The 23370-nt window shown below is 40.1% G+C and overlaps 1 protein-coding gene across 13 annotated transcripts in view; it reads left to right on the forward strand.

Moving 5' to 3' along the window:
* Window positions 1-15591: 15591 nt before the first annotated feature.
* Window positions 15592-23370, forward strand: part of stat4 (signal transducer and activator of transcription 4) — a 74002-nt gene continuing 66223 nt past the window's right edge. For 3 of the 13 annotated variants that reach the window (XM_062457384.1, XM_062457397.1, XM_062457392.1), the window contains exons 1-2: window positions 15592-16129; window positions 16393-16524. In XM_062457384.1, coding sequence (XP_062313368.1) covers window positions 16397-16524 — 128 coding nt within the window. In that variant the 5' untranslated portion in view covers window positions 15592-16129; window positions 16393-16396. The remainder of the gene's footprint in view (window positions 16130-16392; window positions 16525-23370) is intronic. The other 10 variants (XM_062457386.1, XM_062457390.1, XM_062457388.1 and 7 more) reach the window with 5 other exon arrangements.

The raw sequence follows: 23370 nt of genomic DNA on the forward strand, positions 1-23370 counted from the left end.
GCTGTAGCCTACATCACGACTCACTATTAGGAGCATGCAATACATCCCCATGCATCACACCCAACCATTATGAAATTGAAGATGCTAGGTGCAAGCCCAAGACAGCGCAGTGTAGACAAAGGCATTACCTTTGTTGTGTCACCCTGTACACTCTTGTCATAGCAGAGACTAAAATAACGTGTACATATTTGAATAGTCATGTTGACTATTATGTAGTTGTACTGTAGCCTTTCACAACCAAGTCCTTAAGGGTTAATCATTGTGCACTACACATGGGTTAGAGTGGGATAAAATGTTATTCAACTGTTTTCTATTTCTATTTACATGGTCATAATCACCTTGCGTGCTGTCAGTTATTGATGATTCAATAAAAAGGAATAAGTAGGGTAATATTAAATAAAGATGCAGAACAAACTACGTGTTTGCAAGTTACATTTAATGACAACACATGAAGGGTATCAAGATATTCTTAACCCTTGTGTTATCTTCGGGTCATTCTGACCCATCAGTCATTGTGACCCACCGTCGTATTGCGACAACTTTACCGCATACAAAAACAAAGTGAAGCATTTTCTTTTAACCGTCGGGCTGTCTCAGACCCCCCACATTGCAAAGGTTAAAAGAAAAAGATTTTTATTTGGTTTTGTATTGGGTAAACACAACGATGGTTCGTTATGAACCTTTGGGTCATGTGACCCGAAGGCAGCACAAGGGTTAAATTGGAGTACAGCTCCTGTTGCATCTATGTGCCGGTTGATTTTCCAGATGCTGTTGATAATGACAAATGTGCAGCACGCACCCTTACAAATGCACTGCTTGAACTATGAGTACAGGGGGGTGTTCCATCAACGTCGATTAAGGAAAAGCGAGACTTATTTCGCCAAGTCTCACTTACTTTAGCGAGAGTTCCGTTCCGTTAAGGTGGCTTATTTTAGTTCTAGCTACGTAACCAAGGTAACTTATACTTCGGAACTAGCCTGGTCCGTGTCAGGCTAAAAGTCAAGCTAAACTAAAATGTGTTGCAAATAATTTAAAACAGGCGGATCTCAAAAGACAGTTCCGTCGAGTAAATTCCTGCGCGCAAAGCACTTTAGTCCGTGTTCGGAAACGTAAATTCAGACTTTTTGAAGTGCAGACATGAATGATTTACGTGTTTACTTCATCTCCAAAAAATATATTAATTTAAATAAACAAGTTAAGAAATAATGTCACTTTAACTGTTTTCAAAAGCCATTGGTTAATTGACATAAAATAAGGCCTTAGAAACTAAGCAGTGCATCTAGACAAGTTACAATCAATTATGGCGTATCCGTTCTTTGACAACCCTGGGGTGGATGAAGGTGCTCAGATTATACAAAGAGCGTTTATCCCACCAGCCCCAATGGTCTTCAGAGACAGAAGTAATGCTTCCCTGACCAGTATCTGTGGAAGAAGTATAGGTTCCGCAGGCCCAGCATAGTTTATCTAGATAGATTTAATTGTCATTCTTAAAAAAATTAATACATAAATATATATATATGAAATAATATGAAAAGAGGATCTTGGACAACTGAGCAAGTCCTTTCCCTTTTCTCCTTTGCCTGGGTAAGACGCTTCTGACGTCGTCTCTGGTTCAGGAGTGGCTTGACACGAGGAATGCGACAGTTGTACACAGCAAATATGAGTGTTAAAATGTTAGGGACAGTGTTGAATCGAGAGTGTTGGTGTTGTTACAACACCACAGTTATAAAATAGCACTGCTTGTGTTGCCTGTGACTCATTTACGTTGTCAAATCAGAGTGTATTTTTCACTGATGTTAAAATTAACGCCCATTGGGTAGGTCAAAGCCACGCCCTCACATAACGTATCCTTGGAAAACGGCAGTTGGGAAACGGTCTCATAATTTTTCCACCTGCGCCATTTTCTTTCACGCGAGGAAGATAGTACATTTTATCACAAGGTAAGCGAGACTCTCTTAATCACATAATCACGCAATTATCATGTTTATGATAAATGATATGTGTTTCTTAACTTCTGCTTTTTTAAGTTGTAACCGTCAGTTTTTTGTATTGAACTAAATAGCAATTAGCTAAATGAACAAGACCTAGCCTAATAGCAACTCAGATTCCACTTCCAGAGCAAGGTGCTTAGCTACAGCCGTCAGGTAATGAACAGACTGTCTAAACGCCAGTATATGGTATGCTGAACTGGAAAAGCGAAGTTAGTAGGCTGTGCTAGCAAGCTGGCTAACATAGCCAGCGACATGTGGTTGCTGCATGCTGAGATAGCTAACTAGTAAAAACGTGTATGCTAGATTGGCGCGACATAATTTGACAATTATAGTACTCCGTGTCTGTCAGTAGTTTTATTTCTTAACTGATGTTGTTAATATCCGTTTAGAAAAAATGATATATCTGTGTAGTCGAGACCTGAAATTTGTGCGTTTAAAACTTTTTTTTTTTACACAGACATGCTGGTTCAAGTGGAGTGCAAGGGAATCCTGAAATGGGTACGCGTACCCATGAAGGATGACAGCTATGATTACCTCCAATTCATCCAAGAAGGTAAGTAAAGGGGCAGCCCACTGATTTTTCACGTCACACCTATTATTGCATGCTAATCTGAGTATTTTACCGACTATAAACCGCAAATTGTATAAACCTCATTACAGTTTTTTATGTTATCATCCGGTTTATATCGTCATATCGCAGAGCCCTATAAGTAGCACATTACTAACTACCAGGTGCCTAATAGTCCAGTGACATACAAATGCATTTCCATATACAGGCTGCACCGGCTGCAGACATTTTACTAAATCACTGTATTAACTGTGGCTAATAGTCAGGAAATTACAGTAAAGGTTTTGGCTCTCAGTTTCAGCTAAGTTTAACTTGCCAAATGGAAGTGATGTGGACCTGAAGGACTCCTCGGGAGTCGATGTGGCTGATGACATTTTTGATGAGCTAGTGAGATCTGCTGCAGTGTCTTTCAAGGTGTTAACTGGGGGCTCTGGTAAGACACAGAAACACCCCTCTCATTGCACTTACATGTAGGGCATTTAACCGAAGCTTTTATCCAAAGTTATTTACAATTAGTTTGTCAGTAGGAAGAGAAACAACAATATATCACTATTGGTATAATTTGAGAGCAAATCGGCCACTTTGGTGATGTGGCTTTACTGAAGTTAAATATTATGCAACTGAATCTCTCCCCCTCTTGTCCCCTTAGCTGAGATGGAGGTGTCTGAGGCCTCCTTTTGCTCAGGTGAGGGGTCATTCTCATCTATTGAGTCTGTGAGTTCAGGATCCACTGTAATTACAGAGTGCACCAAAGCACGGAGAAGGCAACTGGTAGAAGGACCACCTGACAGTAAGGTGGCAAAAGATATGAGTTGTTCTCAGGTTGTTGGTAGAATGTCAAACCAATTTAAAAATGCATTGTAGGTTTACATCTGACCACTATTGCAGATGGTTTATGTAGCGCTTCATCAAAAACCAGGGGGTGAAGACATATTTAAAGAGTACAACAAAACCAAAGGCCTTTCTGATCAAACAAGAAAGAAACTTGTTAACATCTTGGTGGCGGATATGATCGAGAGTCATGGGTAAGTGACCAATAAATTGTAGTCTACTTCAGTAACTGAAATACTTGTTAAAATATCCATACTCTGTTCTTAACCTTTTACACTGACCATGTTAAACATATTTTAAGTACATTTCACTAATCTAATCTTTGTCATGTTAGGAGGGTTCCAACAGTCAATGTCCGCATTACCTATGCCCTGGGAATAGTCACCCTTTTCACCTATTTGAAGGATAAGGCTTCACCAACTGGTTATGTGAGTATTACATAGCAGGAACCCCTCATTTACTCTAATGTATTCATGTATAGAGACAATACTTATTTTAAGGTTGTGCTACAGCTTTGATGGATATTAATATTCACAATGTGTCTTGTCTCCTTCTTTTCTGACAGGAACATTACTATGATCCTCACAGTGGCTAGGGTTACCTGGCCTACAGATTGAAGATGGTTCAGCGCAAAAGTTCAAGTGTCTACAAGAGGAGCTCCAAGTCTGTTTATCAAGATGGCCCTAAAACCTTGCGCGAGACATCAACATCTGAGCAGCTGTCAGGTGATGAATGCAGAGAAGCGATGTCCGTAATAAAGCATTCAGCGGACCGCCCAGTTGTCAATGAGAAAATGAAGGCGACATTCAAGCACCGTCAGAAAATGCTACATGATCCAGACCAGTCTTCACTCATCCTAGATGACTTCCCCCGATTCTTGGATACACCAGGCTTGGTAAGAAAAATAGAGACTAGATTGTTATACTTATTATTAGATCATGTTTTGACATGTTTTTTTGTGTGTTAGATTGACCAAGACTTCACAATGCTCTTTGGAGAAGACATCTCAGGCAAGTTTATCGCAGAGTGGCCAACCTTCTACAAACCGAGGATTCTCACTGTCTGCAAAGGCCTTCACACTGGTACTCCTGTGGATGACCTTCTGTCTGAGGAATCAAATGATTATGGTAAGTGTACACAAATGTTTGTGTTCACCAGTATTCAATGCGCCTATGAGCTATGACTGTGTATACTCATAGGATGTGGGCGTTTGTCATTCTAATTCACTAGGATGGGACAGTGACTTGGCAGCTATCCTCAGTTTCAGCTATTTCTCAGTTTCAAGGAGTCGAAGTACAGGTTTAGCAAGGCGGTGAGGGAGGCTAAACGACTGTACTCAGAGAGACTAAAACACCAATTCTCTGCAAACGACTCTGCTTCTGTCTGGAGAGGGCTCAGGCAGATTACCAACTACAAGCCCAGAGCCCCCCACTCCACTAACGACTCCTGCCTGGCCAACGACCTGAATGAGTTCTACTGCAGATTTGAAAGACAATTGGACAGTCCTGAACTACCCCTTCCCACCCAGGAGGCCTCCCACCTCCTCCCCCTCTACAGTGATGACTCTCCATTCAGGAGGGTGAAGTTAACAGACTTTTCAAGAGGCAGAATCCCCGCAAAGCAGCTGGGCCGGACTCTGTCTCTCCAGCCACCCTCAAGCACTGCGCTGACCAGCTGTCTCCGGTGTTTACCTACATCTTTAACACCTCCCTTGTGCCAGCCTGTCTCAAGTCCTCCACCATCATCCCTGTGCCCAAAAAGCCAAGGCCAACAGGACATAATGACTACAGACCCGTCGCCCTGACCTCTGTGGTAATGAAGTCTTTCGAGCGCCTGGTGCTGGCACACCTTAAATCCATCACAGACCCTCTACTGGACTGTACCAGTTTGCCTACAGAGCCAACAGGTCTGTGGACGATGCAGTTAACATGGCCCTCCACTTCACCCTACAGCACCTGGACTCCCCAGCATCCTATGCCAGGATCCTGTTTGTGGACTTCAGCTCTGCCTTCAATACCATCATCCCCGCCCTGCTTCGGGACAAGCTCTCCCAGCTGAACGTGCCTGATTCCACCTGCAGGTGGATCACAGACTTCCTGTCTGACAGGAAGCAGTGTGTTAAGCTGGGAACACAAGTCTCTGACTCCCGGTCCATCAGCACCGGATCACCTCAGGGCTGCGTCCTTTCTCCTCTGCTCTTCTCCCTGTACACCAACAGTTGCACCTCCAGTCATCCGTCCGTCAAACTCCTGAAGTTTGCGGACGACACCACCCTTATTGGGCTCATCTCTGGTGGAGACGAGTCTGATTATAGGTGGGAAGCGGCAAACCTGGTGACCTGGTGCAGCCAGAACAACTTAGAGCTCAATGCTCTTAAGACAGTGGAGATGGTTGTGGACTTCAGGAGGAACACAGCCCCACTCACCCCCATCACCCTGTGTGACTCCCCAGTCAACACTGTGGAGTCCTTCCGCTTCCTGGGCACTATCCTCTCCCAGGAACTCAAGTGGGAACTGAACATCAGCTCCCTCATCAAGAAAGCACAACAGAGGATGTACTTCCTTCGGCAGCTGAAGTTCAACCTGCCAAAGACAATGATGGTGCACTTCTACTCAGCCATCATTGAGTCCATCCTCACCTCCTCCATCACCGTCTGGTACGCTGCTGCCACTGCCAAGGACAAGAGCAGACTGCAGCGTATCATCCGCACTGCTGAGAAGGTGATTGGCTGCAATCTGCCTACCCTCGAGGACCTGCACACCTCGAGGACCCTGAGGCGAGCGAGGAAGATTGTGGCCGACTCCTCCCACCCTGGACACTCCCTGTTTCAGTCACTCCCCTCCGGCAGAAGGCTGCGGTCCATCAGGACCAATACCTCACGCCACAAAAACAGTTTCTTCCCTTCCGCTGTTGGCCTCTTCAACAAGGCCAAGGGACCACACTGACTCTAATGACTTCTTGCTTAACCCTTGTGCTGCCTTCGGGTCACATGACCCAAAGGTTCATAACGACTATCGTTTTGTTTACCCAATACAAAAACAAATATTTTTATTTTATTTTAACCTTCGCAATGTGGGGGGTCTGAGACAGCCCAACGGTTAAAGGAAATTGCTTTACTTTGTTTTTGTATGCGGTAAAGTTGTCGCAATACGACGGTGGGTCACAACGACTGATGGGTCAGAATGACCCGAAGATAACACAAGGGTTAAAACACACTGCTTTTTGCACTGCATTACAAAATGGTATCTTGTACATTTGTATTTTTTGTAATATTTGTATTTTTATATTGTAATTTACGGCAACTTATATTTTATTTTATTGTATATTTAATTATATTCTAATCCCACTTAGTACTGCTAGTTTATGTACCCTTAGTATAGATAGTCCACATATTTAAATTTTAGGTATATGTTTATTGTATGCACCTTCCTGCCAAAGCAAATTCCTTGTCTGTGCAAACTTTCATGGCAAATAAATCCCATTCTGATTCATGCTCGTTCACATCCTGCCTCCAACTGCAAAAGGAAAAAGACATGGGAAAATCAGTGCCATTGAAGCTGTTGACCATGTGGTCAAGTTCATGAAGGTATATATTCTAGACATAGATGATGAATGTTGCTTCGCCTCTTACATCACTTGATAGACCTATGATTTGTCATTTTTTTGGTCAGCTGTGTGTATCTCACCCCCTCAAAGCTATTGAAAGAAAACGCCTCTTAGTGAGGGATGGGTCGAAAATGGGATGTTTCATTTTATTTTATTCATCATTGCATTTTCTAAATGTGTTTTACGGTTGTAATCTGGTCTTCAACATGCAATGTGTAAATCATTTAGAGGTGTTTAACACCTGACCAGCTTAAAGGAAGGTGGAAAATATTTTTTATCTTCGGTGTGAACAAAACACAGTTTCTAATTTCCCCTCCCTTTCTCTTAGGTGGGGACAAGCATGGTGACCTTCCTTGAAAAGGTTGGATCAGCACAGCCCTTCCTCCTCTGCGTTGGAGAAAAGAAGAATAGTATCCAGACGTTTTACGTCATCCTTGACCAGAAGGCCATTCCCTGCATGGCGCAGACAACTGTAGCTGCCTTCGATGAACTGTTTAAGGCTCACTTTGTGTTTGCTGTATCCTATGATGAGGCCTTGTTCAACTTCTACACATTTATTTGTCACATTTATTTATTTGTCTCCACTACTTCCTGGGTGAAATATTATGGAACAGAGTATCAGATTGGAATGTTTGTCTGCACTAGTGTTGAAGATGAAATGCCTATTTTTAATAGGATTATCAATATCATTATAAAGGATGATGAAGCATTTCTTTTGACCACCAAAGTTATGACAATGTATTTCGATGATCACCTGAATGCATTCAGCATTGAGGAGGTGGATGATGTGTTCACTGTCATTTGTGTGAATGATCTGTTATATTATAGACCTTATGACAGGCAGTTTTCACCTGACAACGATGAGATAACATATTGTGCCCTACTGCAGTTTTGTCTGATATGCGTAGAATTGTAAAGTCTGAAATTGTAAATGTATTAAATACAAAGGTCATTTTCTCTCAAATTTCTGCCATTCATTTTTTATTGAAGTTAGAGGGGTATGGGGAATTTTACACCCAAAATAGTTATTCCTATTTACACCCAGAAGTGTTAGTATTAGTTATTTTAAACACTGAGTGTTGTCTAAACACTACACTGGTGTTGGTGTTAAAAACAGTGTTCTTTTTTAACATTTTATTTTAACACTAACACCAGTGTAGTGTGAATACAGCACCGTAAAGTGTTATATAGTGTTGGTGCAATGTTGATTTTTAACAATTTTGAGTGTTCAATCAACTAAAATTGTGTGTTAGCTTTTTAACACTTTTAAAAGTGTTACTTTAACACGGTACAGTGTGGATGCATATAGACACTTTTCTGGTGTTAAAATGAACACTGGGTGTTAATTTAACACTAGCGATTTTGCTGTGTAGCCCATGTCCTGGATACATCTGTGACCAGAGATCCCGCTTGATGGCATCCGAAGCAGAATCAGAATGTCAGAGCATTTGCAACATTAGCAACAACATTAGAAAGCCAAAACTCTTTTCTTTCTAGTATGTGTATTGACAGGGAGAGCCTAACCTGTCAGCTGTGTTGTCGATGCCTCGAGAGAAAAAAGGAAGTGACCAGAGCTTGCCGTAAAGGAGTATCTGATCGTACAATGTGAAATTAGTAATCATCCTATTTGCATTTTAATTTTCTTCTTCAAGAGTGCTCAATCTTTCACTTAATTAAAATGAAAAAGAAATAGACATTTGAGATTTAATTTTCAAAACATGCCCCAGCAAATAGATACCAAAATTCAATTTGAAATGTAAAATTTGAAAATTAAATTAATTAAATTCCAGAAAATTAATTAATTTCCAGAAATGCATTTTCATTTTAAGAACGTGGCTGCAAAATCGTGACCACAATTCAAATGCATTTCCAGAAATGCATTTTCATTTTCAAGAACGTGGCTGCAAAATCGTGACCACAATTCAAATTCAAATGCATTTCCAGAAATGCATTTTCATTTTAAGAACGTGGCTGCAAAATCGTGACCACAATTCAAATTCAAATGCATTTCCATAAATGCATTTTCATTTTCGACCAGAGCTTGCCGTAAAGGAGTATCTGATCGTACGATGTGTATGACGTCATTGACATTTTAAAAGGCTTTTTAGAACAGAAAGGCAACCTTAAAAAAATATAACACCCAGCAGTGTGTATTTTTTTGCCTCCCCTTTCAAATTCAGAATTCAAATTACTAGACAAAAAATTATATCCTGAGAAAAGTGGATTTTGAGGGGTATAGCTCCATAGACCTCCATTCATTCTGCACTCGCTCGTTAGTGCCCTCATATGGAACTCAAGTGGGATCTCTGGTTGTAGTCAGTCCTTCACTAACCAATCAGCATTCATTAGCAGAATGCTAGCTTGTTATTATGGCGTGAAATTAGTGCCAGGAGAGCGAGCTCTGTAAAAACGATTTGTAACTTGCAAAAAAGATTTGTGTCTCTGTAGAAAATGATTCGTGTACTTGCAAAAAAAAGTTTTGTGTCTCCGTAGAAGAAGGCGAGATTTGTGTACTTGCAAAAAAAGATTTGTAACTTGAAAAAAAGATTTGTGTACTTGTAAAAAAAAGTTTTGTGTCTCTGTAGAAGAAAAAGATTCGTGTACTTTTAAAAAAAAGTTTTGTGTCTCCGTAGAAGAAAAATATTTGTGTACTTGTAAAAAAAAGTTTTGTGTCTCCGTAGAAGAAGGCGGGAACACTGCTCCCAAAACCATCTAAGCCAATCAAATATAGCCATTTCTGTGTCTAGTATCATTGGACATTTTCGTCTGTCTATCACACAAAGAACGTCAGCGAATAAGAACAAAACTAGAATGCTGATGATTTCAATGGCGAGTCATTTGGTAAGTAGTTCAAAATATCCATGGGCATGTATCTTTAATGCAACATTTAAAGATTATTCGGTTAGCACACTCTTAACAGTATAAATTAATGGATAAGAGTCGTAGTAAGTTGAATAGTTTTTTTATGTAAATATGTATTCGGATATTTAATTAGACGACCAGTCATTAAACCTAGCATTAGTTGGACAATGTGCAGCTAAATGGCAGGGAACTGCCGCGAAATCACTCAATATATTTAGTGGTTTTCATTCGAAATGAAAGCTGGCAGTAAATAATACACTCTAGAGTGAAAGATCCATATCTTTTTAATTTATGCGCTTAACTTTCCCAGCCAACATTTGAGATCTATCCAGTGTGTCCAGCTCATGTTTAGTTTAGCATGGCGAATACACCAACATTAAAAAACATGTAAAGTTGTGAACGCTTAGTATGATGCTTAACGGCTGCAATTTAGCTGCACATTGTCCAACTAATGCTAGGTTTAATGACTGGTCGTCTAATTAAATATCCGTATACATATTTACATTAAAAAACTATTCAACTTACTGCGACTCTTATCCATTAATTTATCCAACTAATTCATTAAAGGTACATGCCCATGGATATTTTGAACTACTTACCAAATGACTCGCCATTGAAATCATCAGCATTCTAGTTTTGTTCTTATTCGCTGACGTTCTTTGTGTGATAGACAGACGAAAATGTCCAATGTTACTAGACACAGAAATGTCTATATTTGATTGGCTTAGATGTATGAAAGCAAATCGTTACCAAAATGCAAATGCATTTCCAGAAATGCATTTGCATTTTAAGAATGTGGCTGCATTATTTGACTCATAAATGAAATTAGTAATCAATCATCCTATTTGCATTTTAATTTTCTTCTTCAAGAGTGCTCAATCTTTCACTTAATTAAAATGAAAAAGAAATAGACATTTGAGATTTAATTTTCAAAACATGCCCCAGCAAATAGATACCAAAATTCAATTTGAAATGTAGAATTTGAAAATTAAAGTGCATTTCCAGAAATTCATTTTCATTTTAAGAACGTGGCTGCAAAATCGTGACCACAATTCAAATTCAAATGCATTTCCAGAAATGCATTTTAATTTTCAAGAACGTGGCTGCAAAATCGTGACCACAATTCAAATTCAAATGCATTTCCAGAAATGCATTTTCATTTTAAGAACGTGGCTGCAAAATCGTGACCACAATTCAAATTCAAATGCATTTCCAGAAATGCATTTTCATTTTAAGAACGTGGCTGCAAAATCGTGACCACAATTCAAATTCAAATGCATTTCCAGAAATGCATTTTCATTTTCAAGAACGTGGCTGCAAAATCGTGACCACAATTCAAATTCAAATGCATTTCCAGAAATGCATTTTCATTTTAAGAACGTGGCTGCAAAATCGTGACCACAATTCAAATTCAAATGCATTTCCAGAAATGCATTTTCATTTTCAAGAACGTGGCTGCAAAATCGTGACCACAATTCAAATTCAAATGCATTTCCAGAAATGCATTTTCATTTTAAGAACGTGGCTGTAAAATCGTGACCACAATTCAAATTCAAATGCATTTGCAGAAATGCAAAATGAACGAAAAAGCATTTTGAGCGGCGCAGCAGAGTGACGTCAGTAGCCGCTCTTCTTCAGCTCCCTGCTGACCGAGCTATCCATCTTGTTCAGTAGGGGGCGGTGTGCACATCTGCATTGCATTACATTGCAAATGTGCTGGGAAATTGATTGAATTGCCGGGTCTTTAGAGCAGCGTTCCCCAACCGGTGCCCACCGGTCCGCGGGTCATTTCGTACCGGGCCGCACAAAAAAAGAATTAATAACATTATTTCCTTTTAATTGATTATCAGAGTCTGAAAGACGTTTTATTCTGAAAAATGACCTGATTTTCTCCGCGGGCCTTTTCCCCTGAGCAAAAAAGCTCTGCAAAGACGTGTGTTTACTCATTTTTTAGCAAGTTTGTGGGCTTTATTGAACGGTATCATGCTCGTCTCTTCCTCTTGACAGTGTTGGTGTTTTGGATGAAGGCTATCCTGAGATCGCCACTAAAGCACTGAAAACCCTGCTTCCATTTCCAACATCAAGCGGGATTTTCTTCCGTGACAGCAATCAAACAAAATTTTGGAATAGGCCTGAACTGGATATAAGGAACGCACTTCGGGTGTCACTGTCGTAGCTTATAGTCACACACAACAGTGGGACTGACACATCGAAAGCTAGCTAGTAACAATATAACGATGGAAAACCAGGCTAAGAAACTTAAAGATGGGTCAATTGAAAAAACGGCTGTTTATTTTACATAAAACTCAAAAAACTATTTTTCGCTCAAATCAGCTAAACTATTTTTCTCGCGCGCTCGCATTAGGTGTGGAAGTCACTAACTAGTATCACATCATACCCAGAATGTACATGCATTAGCAGCGCAGCTGTCCAGGGCCTATCTTTCCTCCCAGTCCGTTCTGCCGGTCCGTGAAAATATGTCTTACATGAAAGCGGACCGTGGCGCAAAAAAGGTTGGGGACCGCTGCTTTAGATGACGCATCACAGACCATGGCGCTCCCTCAAATTGTGCAAACACTGTTAGAATTAGCTGAACAGGTAGAATCTAATAATATATCTGAGTCTGATGCCCGTGACCGAGTAGAACAAGTCATAGAGAGCTTGGCTGCATACTCTGCCGTCACAGATTTACACATTAATAGTAGCTCTGCCACTGTTTTATTCATTGTTTGACATCAAGTTGCTCAGTCTGTGATGCGTCCTCTAAAGACCCGGCAATTCAATCAATTTCCAGGCACATTTGCAATGTAATGCAATGCAGATGTGCACACCGCCCCCTACCGAACAAGATGGATAGCTCGGTCAGCAGGGAGCTGAAGAAGAGCGGCTACTGACGTCACTCTGCTGCGCCGCTCAGAATGCTCTTTCGTTCATTTTGCATTTCTGCAAATGCATTTGAATTTGAATTGTGGTCACGATTTTACAGCCACGTTCTTAAAATGAAAATGCATTTCTGGAAATGCATTTGAATTTGAATTGTGGTCACAATTTTGCAGCCACGTTCTTAAAATGAAAATGCATTTCTGGAAATGCATTTGAATTTGAATTGTGGTCACGATTTTGCAGCCACGTTCTTGAAAATGAAAATGCATTTCTGGAAATGCATTTGAATTTGAATTGTGGTCACGATTTTACAGCCACGTTCTTAAAATGAAAATGCATTTCTGGAAATGCATTTGCATTTGAATTGTGGTCACGATTTTGCAGCCACGTTCTTAAAATGAAAATGCATTTCTGGAAATGCATTTTAATTTTCAAATTTTACATTTCAAATAGAATTTTGGTATCTATTTGCTGGGGCATGTTTTGAAAATTAAATCTCAAATGTCTATTTCTTTTTCATTTTAATTAAGTGAAAGATTGAGCACTCTTGAAGAAGAAAATTAAAATGCAAATAGGATGATTGATTACTAATTTCATTTATGAGTCAAATTATGCAGCCACATTCTTAAAATGCAAATGCATTTCTGGAAATTCATTTGCATTTGAATTTTGGTAACGATTTGCTTCCATATAGATGGTTTTGGGAGCAGTGTTCCCGCCTTCTTCTACGGAGACACAAAACTTTTTTTTACAAGTACACGAATATTTTTCTTCTACGGAGACACAACTTTTTTTTACAAGTACACAAATCTTTTTTGCAAGTACACAAATCTCGCCTTCTTCTACGGAGACACAAAACTTTTTTTTGCAAGTACACGAATCATTTTCTACAGAGACACAAATCTTTTTTGCAAGTTACAAATCGTTTTTACAGAGCTCGCTCTCCTGGCACTAATTTCACGCCATATGTTATGGGCAACAACGACCAGTGTTGCCACAGTTACTTTGAAAAAGTAACTTAGTTACGTTACAGATTACTTGATTTTAAAAGTAACTTAGTTACTTTACAAGTTACTTGATTTTAAAAGTAACTAAATTAGATTACAAGTTACTTTATTAGTTACATTCAGCAGCTGCCGACAACACCCCGGCGTGTTGGCGGGGGTGTTGGCGGCAGCCGCCTGCAGCCCGGCTGACTTGAAGCAGCCAATGGCATTCTCAACTCCAAGGCAGTCGGCTGCAGCCGGCTGTCGGCGCCGCCGGTCCTGCATGAAGTCGAACACACCTATTGACAACCGTCTCTATAAGTTTGACTGTGCAGTGCTGCGACTCCAAATGTTTCTTCAAATTTGACGTCGTGTTTTTGTAGCTTGATAGCACTTTGTCGCCACCAGCACAGAGTGTACAACGAATCTTGATATTTCCATCTTTAGCTGACAAATACTCAAAATAGTGATTGTATTTCCAACTCGAAAATGCGCATCTCTCTCTCTCCTGCTACATTGTTGTTTGTGTCGCTGAGTGTTAGGTCTATGTATGTACGTGACCCTGCTGAAAACTTGACTTAATTGTCGCATAGGCTTAACTCCCAGAGACGCAAGAAGAAATCAAATCCTATATATTTTACTATTAATGACAAAATAGTAACGCACAGCGACTTGGACAAGTAACTTTAATCTGATTACTGGTTTGGAAATAGTAACGCGTTAGATTACTCGTTACTGAAAAAAGTGGTCAGATTAGAGTAACGCGTTACCGGCATCACTGACAACTACTCACCCTGTAAGAAATCGAAAGGACATAAGTACTCGTTCATTCAACTTTTGAACTATAATCCATGTTGAACATGCAAAAACTACAATCAAATCTGAGATTTCTCAACGAAAATCAGGTGAAAGAGACAAATTTAGCCGATTAGCTCCATAGACTCCCATTCATTTTGCACTCGACCGCGATCATTCCCAGTGGAACTCTGGTGGAACTGCAACAAAATTCGGTACAATGGGGCTTAACCCTTGTGTTATCTTCGGGTCATTCTGACCCATCAGTCATTGTGACCCACCGTCGTATTGCGACAGATTTACCGCATACAAAGACAAAGTGAAGCATTTTCTTTTAAGCGTTGGGCTGTCTCAGACCCCCCACATTGCAAAGGTTAAAAGAAAATTATTTTAATTTGTTTTTGTATTGGGTAAAATTGGGTAAACACAACGATGGTTCGTTATGAACCTTTGGGTCATGTGACCCGAAGGCAGCACGAGGGTTAATAGGGAGTGGACAGGCTCTCCTTAAACAGGCTCTGCCAATACTCCAATCCGGACCAAACTGTTTAATTGAATTCAAAATGTGTTAAAGAAAGGGTTTTAGTCCGCCTCTTCACTATAGTAAATAATAGTTATAACGGAAACACTAAGTTTAATTATAAATAAAGTAAAGTAAGCAAACAGCGCTTGATCGGCCATGACTGACGTCAACGCAGCAAACACGAGAAGCTGGAATGTCCGACTTCACAGAGTCGTTTTTAACTCCTCCCCGACTGCAAGCGGCTACTCTAGCCGGTCGTTTCATGCAGCCGCAGTCCATGTCGAATGCACCTATTCTGTGGCTAAATCTTCCCGCGGCAAGAATGACAGCTTTCATCGTCTTAATAAGATCACATATATAATATGGTCACACTACTAAATATAATGTGTTGACTTCACAGTCTGGGTAAACTCTATACTATTACTTAGTTATTCCAGCGGTTATTCCTGCTCTAATTCTGAAGGCGAATTCGCAAACCCGGAAATGCTATGAGGAATATCGTGGCCATTTTCACAGTACTAAGAGATTTTCTACCGGAGGTCTACGTAATGTCGTTCGATTCGCTTTGAAAATTATCTCCCCATTATGATTTAAAATACTTTAAAGTGTGCATAAATATGCTGATTACATTTTAAACACATGTCTAACATTCAAAGAGAACTGGGACCATTTTTTTGTTCCAAGGAGGATAGTGAACATTTTGTTTACTTTCTTATTTTATCAAGCAACGATCAATTTCTTCCGCAGAGCAGCGCCACCGGAAGTTTAGTGACATCGTTGATAAACTGATGAATGAATCTTGACAATTATACGTAGCCTCTTTCATATCAAACTTTGACAAACTGTTTTATCAAATATAAGTCAATAGAAGCATAGTTCTGGACATTGTAGAATATGATGCATTTGGCTCTGGCATACAGTGTATTCATTGTGTCAATGTAATTGAGAAATTCAACTTAGTGGTAGGAGTGTCTATGTAAAAAAGATACAGGAAGCATAGAAAGGAGGTCATACTGTGTTAGTTTCCATAGACAATACCATAGGTTCAATCGACATTTTGAGACCTGCAGACCAAAAAACTCAGGTAGGGTTTGATTTATGCTTTCTAAAAAACATACCCCCCCCCCTCCAAGAATCTCATGGTGTTTCTAGAATTTAGTGACTATGATTAGGGTTTGACGGGTATAAGAATAGTTACTTTCTCTTCTAGTTGTCTGTCTGTCCTTTGTATCGTTCAACATTTGACTTTTGGGATATTACATAATAAAGTACATTGTAGCCTAAAGATGAAAACATTTTGATAGATTCAACCCTTACTCTTTTCGTTTTTACTATTCTATTATTCAGCAGCATGAGTCAATGGAAACAGATTCAGCAACTTGAAATAAAATATCTGGAGCAAGTGGACTATCTGTATGATGACAACTTCCCTATGGACATTCGGCAGGTGCTTGCCAACTGGATTGAGAGCCAGGACTGGTGAGTGTATAATACAGGGCTTTCAAAACCTGTTCCTGTAGACAGAGCTATCATGATCCTGTAGTTTCCATTCCAACCCTAATCCAGCACACTTGATTAAGCAAAATGTATTATAATAATTAGCTGGTTGAAATGCTAAATAACTGGAATTGGAGTAAAACATAGGGGAACATAGAACAGTGGTTCCTGCAGGCCCTGCACCCTGGGGGGGACTTTGCTCCATCAGTTTTATTTTATGCCCCCTTAGCTTTAATAGAGACAGTAATGAAACACCTTTTGAGATCTTCCCACATAAAATATTTGAAGCTTGTTATCTGATCCAGTCTCTTTTCCCACTGCACAAACAGCATTAAAACATTGTTCTGAAACAAAGCGGTATCGGACCACCATGGACATTGATGTTTGTTGTGCCTTTTCAAGAGATTTATTTATCCGATTTGAACTTCACGGCTGTAGGCAATGTTAAAACCGTGAAAAAAGTAACACTGTTAACACACAGCTAGGTTGTTCAACTTTCAACATCACAAAATAAGGATGGATATCGGAATGTGGCTTTGTAAAAAATTAAAAGAAGAAGTTAAAACACAAAACAAAATATACCAAATACACCCCAGCAGAGGCCAGTAGCCCCAGCAACACCAATGAGCCCCAACTTAATATAGGACTACCATCTCCACCAGCTGCAGAATACTTCACCCGCCCGGCGGCAAGCAAGGTCAGAAAAGTGTCCCCACAGCCCACCCCAGCTCCTCCGACTGCTCCTGTCGATCTTGGAACAGAGCCCTGGTGTAGCCTAACTTCAAGCATACCCCACTCGAATGTTTAATAAAACTCCAAAACACTTGTTTTGCAGAAGCTGGTTTAATGGTAGAGACTGGCTGGAATATTCAGTAGTTGCTGATGCTGCCTTTTGCCTTTCATGTTGGAAGTTTAGTATTGGGTCTAGGCTAATGCTGACAAAAACCTTTAACGAAACTGGCTTCTCTAACTGGAAATCAGTAACGGAAAGCACAAAAGGCTTTGCAAGACATGCATCCAGCAAGGAGCATTTGAAATGCAGTGCTCTCTGGAAAGAATACTGTGCTTGTAGTGCTACAGGAGCTGAGGTCTCCACACTTGTCAACAAGAGGCAACTCTCGCTTATATGCAAGTGCGGAATAGTGATTCGTAAATTAGCCTAGGACCAAAAACCTGAAAAAGCTGAAATGTATTTTTTTTTACTGGTTAACATAACTGGTTTGCTGGATAAAAAAAAAAATTAACTGCCAACTCAAATGTTGTTCAGCAAGGAAGCCTAAGTAAGACAAGTTCGTTAATGACTAGCTAGGTAATGAGACTTTTGATTCTCGCAAACCGGGCATAGAAGGAAGTTGAAATGCGCTGGTGAACTGAACAGGATCCAAGGATGTGCGGTGAAGGCAGGTGAAGTTAATTGAAATGATTTGCTTTTTTTGCAATAAGAAAATGCTTATGAATGTGACCATGTTGCAACGGGATGTTGCCATCGATCACCCAATCAGTATCCTAGTTTCATCTCATAATGGCGATAGAAATGGCTGCTCAACATTAACACGGTTGTAGTTATTTTTTGCAAAAGCTAACTGGTCATCCAAACATTCATGACATGAAGTTGAAATGCGATAAGTGTATTGCTCGGATGAGCAGCACACGTTGGGGAAAATAGGCACATAAAATGCACAGCTTATGGGAAACTCATTAAAGCGGACTCTGCCAACAGCTGCCTCAAGTGAAAAGTATTGCAGGCCACCAGACTCCATAGTCTGCCGCCGGAATCAGAATAGCAAAAGTGAGAAACACTTATTCTGTAATTAGAGGCCAATTGTTCTTCTTTTTCTTCTTCTTCCCCACTGGGAGTCTATGGCAGCCCTATGAACATAAGTAGGAAAATTATGCAATTTGACACACTCATAGATATGACCATGAATAGTATATGGACCAACGGTGGGGTCTCAAGGACCAACTCTAAACAACAATTTTAATATTAATATTTGTTCAAAAGTTATGATGTTGCAAATTAATTTAAGAATGTTGACTCAACATGGGATCAGAGGCTGTATCTCGGCCATACTTTGATCAGTCGTAATGAAACTCGGTACTCTTCATCAGCAGCATGGTCAGAGGATCCATGCCAAAAGACGAACCATCAGTCCACCATTTTTTAATTAATCATATATTGATTTATCCTTTAACATGTGTGGTAGGGGTCATTCATGGCATACCCTCTAAGTATGTGAGAGCTTTTAACACAGCGCCACCTAGTGTTCTAGAGATATAAAATGTGTGACGTAAAAACAAATATACACATATGATACCGGTGCCAAATAGATACTTTTAAAACGGCACCGGTGCCTAAAGTCTCAATTTTCAGCTGTGCTTCTGAACCTATGTTTTATTCATTCATGTACATTCTATTTATCCTCTTCATGTTCTTTGGGCTCTGTATTGCGCTTGCTGCGCCTTTGGTGCTTGGCCCCGATGATTGCTGATTGCATTTATAGTATTGCAGGTGATGCTGTGTAGGCTACACAACCAACTCAGGACAGTTTAGGCTTGTTTCATGGAGGGTGCATCGTCCTGTGCGAACTTGAAATGTTAGGTCTTGCTCATTGACATACATGGGGATGAACTAGGGTTACATGCACATAACAGCATGACTTTTCTCTATCTTCCATGTTTTTACTGTTATAGTCAACAAATAAAAACAAACTTTGAAACCACTTTATTTTTGCCACATTAGCATGTTCACAACCACTTGCTTTGAACATCTGCTCAGCCACATCGTCTCTGGAAGTTTTGACAAATGTATCCAGCAATCCTCGCAGTGACTTCTTGAATTCTACCTTCTTCAAAAAAAAGCACTTGACTTGTCCACACTCTAGTGCAGTCAACATTTTTCTCCTTCCTCGCAGTGAGTGATGCAATATAGAAAAAAAATTATAATAATTTGTTATATTGTTTTGGGCACAGCCCTTGCGATGGCTTGTCTGCAGGGATTTGATTTACATTGCTTTGCTAGGCATCATAAAACGAGGGCACCTAATTGCTCAACAATATTTAAATTGGCAATTGAAAAATACGTTTTTGGGCCATATTGTCACAAAGAAATCTGATTTATGTATTGCTATTAGTCTCCAGCACAGATGTGGCCAGAACAAAAGTGGGACATGCAATTTTAAATATGATTCAAAGGGTTTTCTTAATTTTGCTATGGATGAAATATTGACTAGCATGTAATATCAAGACAATATAAAGTGGATACTTTATTTTCAGTATAGATCAGTGAATTGTGTTATGTTAGTGAAATAATGCATCTACTGCAAAACTCTGCCTGTATGCAACTGCACACAAACTTCAATTAAGGCAACACCGAATCAACAAAATGACATTTTAATCACTAGCTGCATCATGGGCAAGGCATCAAAGACACATGGACTGCAGTATCAATACACTATATTTCCAGGAATCACTGTGTGTATCTCTTTTTCTTTTCAAGATTTATGTAACCTACGTGACTTTAACAAATACATACAATCAGATTTTAGTTACCTCCAACCAGATGGCTTTGATCTACCCATTTTCTCACTAACGCCTATTTGGGCCTGTTTTTAGGGTACCTTTTCACCAGGGCCGGATGCAGCCTGCTTTGACTGGGGGGGGCAGTGAACATTTCTGGGGGGTATCATGATTACGGTATCATGATCATGGGTTTGATGTGATGCTGGATAAGGACCTCCACAGTTTATGCGAGGGCGCGCAGCGTGCAAGCGAAATTTTTGGGCATTCATTTGAGCGCAAAATAGTTTTTGAGCTTCATGTAAAATAAACATAGCCGTTTTCCAATTGGTAAAACCTTGTCTACTGAAGGTGACTTTATCATTTCTGGCTCCAAATTGTTGACAGGGGAAGCAGAAACATGCATCTAGCTTGGCTGAGTACTCTAACCAAGTTCGAGAGCGATGCCCTAGGACCTTGGCTGAAAATGCGCATGGGGTACGTTTGTAGAACAGGCTGCATTGGAGTGCTGTCATTCAAACCATGCTCACCTTCACCCACAGCAGCGGTAACGTTGGTAGGCCTACCTAGAGTAGGTGGCTGAGCGGTGAGGGAATTGGACTAGTAATCTGAAGGTTGCCAGTTCGATTCCCGGTCATGCCAACTGACGTTGTGTCCTTGGGCAAGGCACTTCACCCCACTTGCCTCAGGGGAATGTCCCTGTACTTACTGTAAGTCGCTCTGGATAAGAGCGTCTGCTAAATGACTAAATGTAAATGTAAATGTAGAGACTGGGAAGTACTTCCACTAGGACCAGCACACTCTGCCTGCTCTGGAGTATGAGTTTAATATCCCTTGTCGCAGGGACAGTAGTAGATGGTTTGGGGATCAGAAATCGATGCATGATAAAAGGTTTTTCTTTGTACAAACACGCACGCAAAGAACAATCGATGGCTAACCAAGCTAAAAGACTACTGTACTGTTAACGTCTTACTAACCCGTGTATCTTCTATAAAAACAAATAAAGAATATAGCTGCAAGCAGCGATGCGGGTTCCTCCGCAAAATGGCAAAATATTATAAACATGTACACTGTAGAAGATCGAGACTTGGACAACAAGAGAGCAAAACTACTTCATGTTTGGCCAACAATAATAGGCTGAACGGGGATTTGAACTCATGAGCATAAGGTTACTAGTCAGTCTCTCTAGCCTCTCTGCTACACACCAACTGCTGAGATTTTATGATTAGTAAGGCCTGATTATTAACTTTTTACAGGATACTGAAACTCTTCTTGAGTTGATCTCCTTCCAGACTCTTAGTCAATGCACAACAAACAATAGTCATGTGGGCAACTGGGCTAGGGTAGCACTCATATTCAGCTCCTTGCGAGAATAGCCTGTGACAGTACAGCAGCCGACTCTCTGGTCCCATTAAACTACACAACATGCACAATCAGGGTGACCAACAAGATTATATTAACTAACAAACAATAACATTACAAACATCTAACTGAACGAACACAACAACTGAAATCCCTTGCACGGCTGTTGTAACCAACTATTTTCCACAAGTCTTTGCGTTTTTTGATATGCCGCACTGCATGCTGGGTACCCAAGGGTGCTGACGCTGATTATCTAGCTGTGCTCCGACTGCGTGATATGAGTATTAGTTTTTGGTCAGCTTTGGGACAAAGGTTAAGAAACGGTTGACATTTCAAGGTGAAATTGCGCATGGTATTTCAGAATGATGTCTGCCTGTTTAACTAAACAAGTAATCAAAATTATGACAGGCCAAAAGACTGTGCCTCGAAACGAACCTGTGGCCTTATGCTTTGCAGTACAACGCTTCAACCCATTGAGCTACCCGCAAGGCTGAGAAATTCTGATCAGTTTCTGTCCCCCGAAAAAAAGATGTATATCCTGTAGCATGGCTTGTTCGATTCGGCCAAAGCTTAAACAGCTGTAATTCAATGATATTTTGACATATCAAGGTGAAATTGCGCATGGTACTTTAGAACGATGTCATCCTGTTTAACTAAACATGTATTCAAATTAAGATAGACTCAGTGTTGCTGGATTTGAAACTACGACCTTGTACTTTGCAGGTCACCGTTCCAGCTCGTTGAGCTATTCTCAGTGTTGAGTATTGGCATGTTCAGTTACTCTACAAAAAAAAGCTGTTTCTCCAATGGCGAGCATTGTCAGATTTGGTCCAAGTTCAAACAGCTGTAATTCAGTCATATTTTGACATATCAAGGTGAAATTGTTTATGGTACTTCATGGGCGTGTCACCTTAAAGCCTATTAGGTTTGAAAACCCATCATTCAAAATGAACTTTGATTTAGTGACACAAACATATTGAGGTAATGTGGAAATTTACATAAATACACCCCTTTCAGCTATTTAGTATTTTATTCAATTGCTATAAGTAACGTTTTTAAATACGTCAATGATACATATCTGTACAAAATCTCAAGTTAATTAGACCTTTGGTTCAAGAGAAGAGGAATTTTGAAGTTTTTCCCAAATTATCACTCTACAGGAAACTCGATCAGGCGGACCTTATGGGTCCTTGAGGCTTTTTTGTTCGCCATGAGAAATAAGGCATGCACACCAAGTTTCAGAAGAATTTGAGCAATGGGGTGGAAATGCTATCACTTTGAAAATCGGACATTTGGGCGTCGCCTGTGGCGCCCCCTATGATCTGATGTGGGCCAGTCTGTGTTTGGGCCGTAGTTGTGGCATGTTGTATCAATATGCCAAATTTCAAAACTTTTTACCAATGTGTTCATGAGATAAATTACTAGAATAATAATAATAATAAATATAGCTGCAGGCAGCGATGTGGGTTCCTCCGCAAAATGGCAAAATATTATAAACATGTACACTATCGAAGATCGAGAGTTGGAAAACAAGAGAGCAAAACTACTTCATGTTTGGCCAACAACAGGCTGAATGGGGATTTGAACTCATGAGCATAAGGTTACAAAGCAGTTTCTCTATCCTCTCTGCTACACACCAACTGTTGAGATATAGAACTGTTTCTTTGAATAGAAAGGGCAGAGTATTAGCTTTGGTCAACATTGGGACAAAGGTTAAGAAACAGTTGACATTTCAAGGTGAAATTGCATGAAATTGTGCATGGTATTTCAGAATGATGTCATCCTGTTTAGCTAAACAGATAATCAAAATTATGACAGGCCAAAAGATAATGGCTGGATTCCAACCTACTACCTTATACTTTACAGATCACCATCCCAGCCCATTGAGCTATTCTCAGTGTTGAATATTATCATGTTCAGTTACTGTATAAAAAAGTAAGCTGTTTCTCC

The sequence above is a fragment of the Osmerus eperlanus genome, chromosome 3 (assembly GCF_963692335.1).
Source record: "Osmerus eperlanus chromosome 3, fOsmEpe2.1, whole genome shotgun sequence".
NCBI lineage: Eukaryota > Metazoa > Chordata > Actinopteri > Osmeriformes > Osmeridae > Osmerus > Osmerus eperlanus.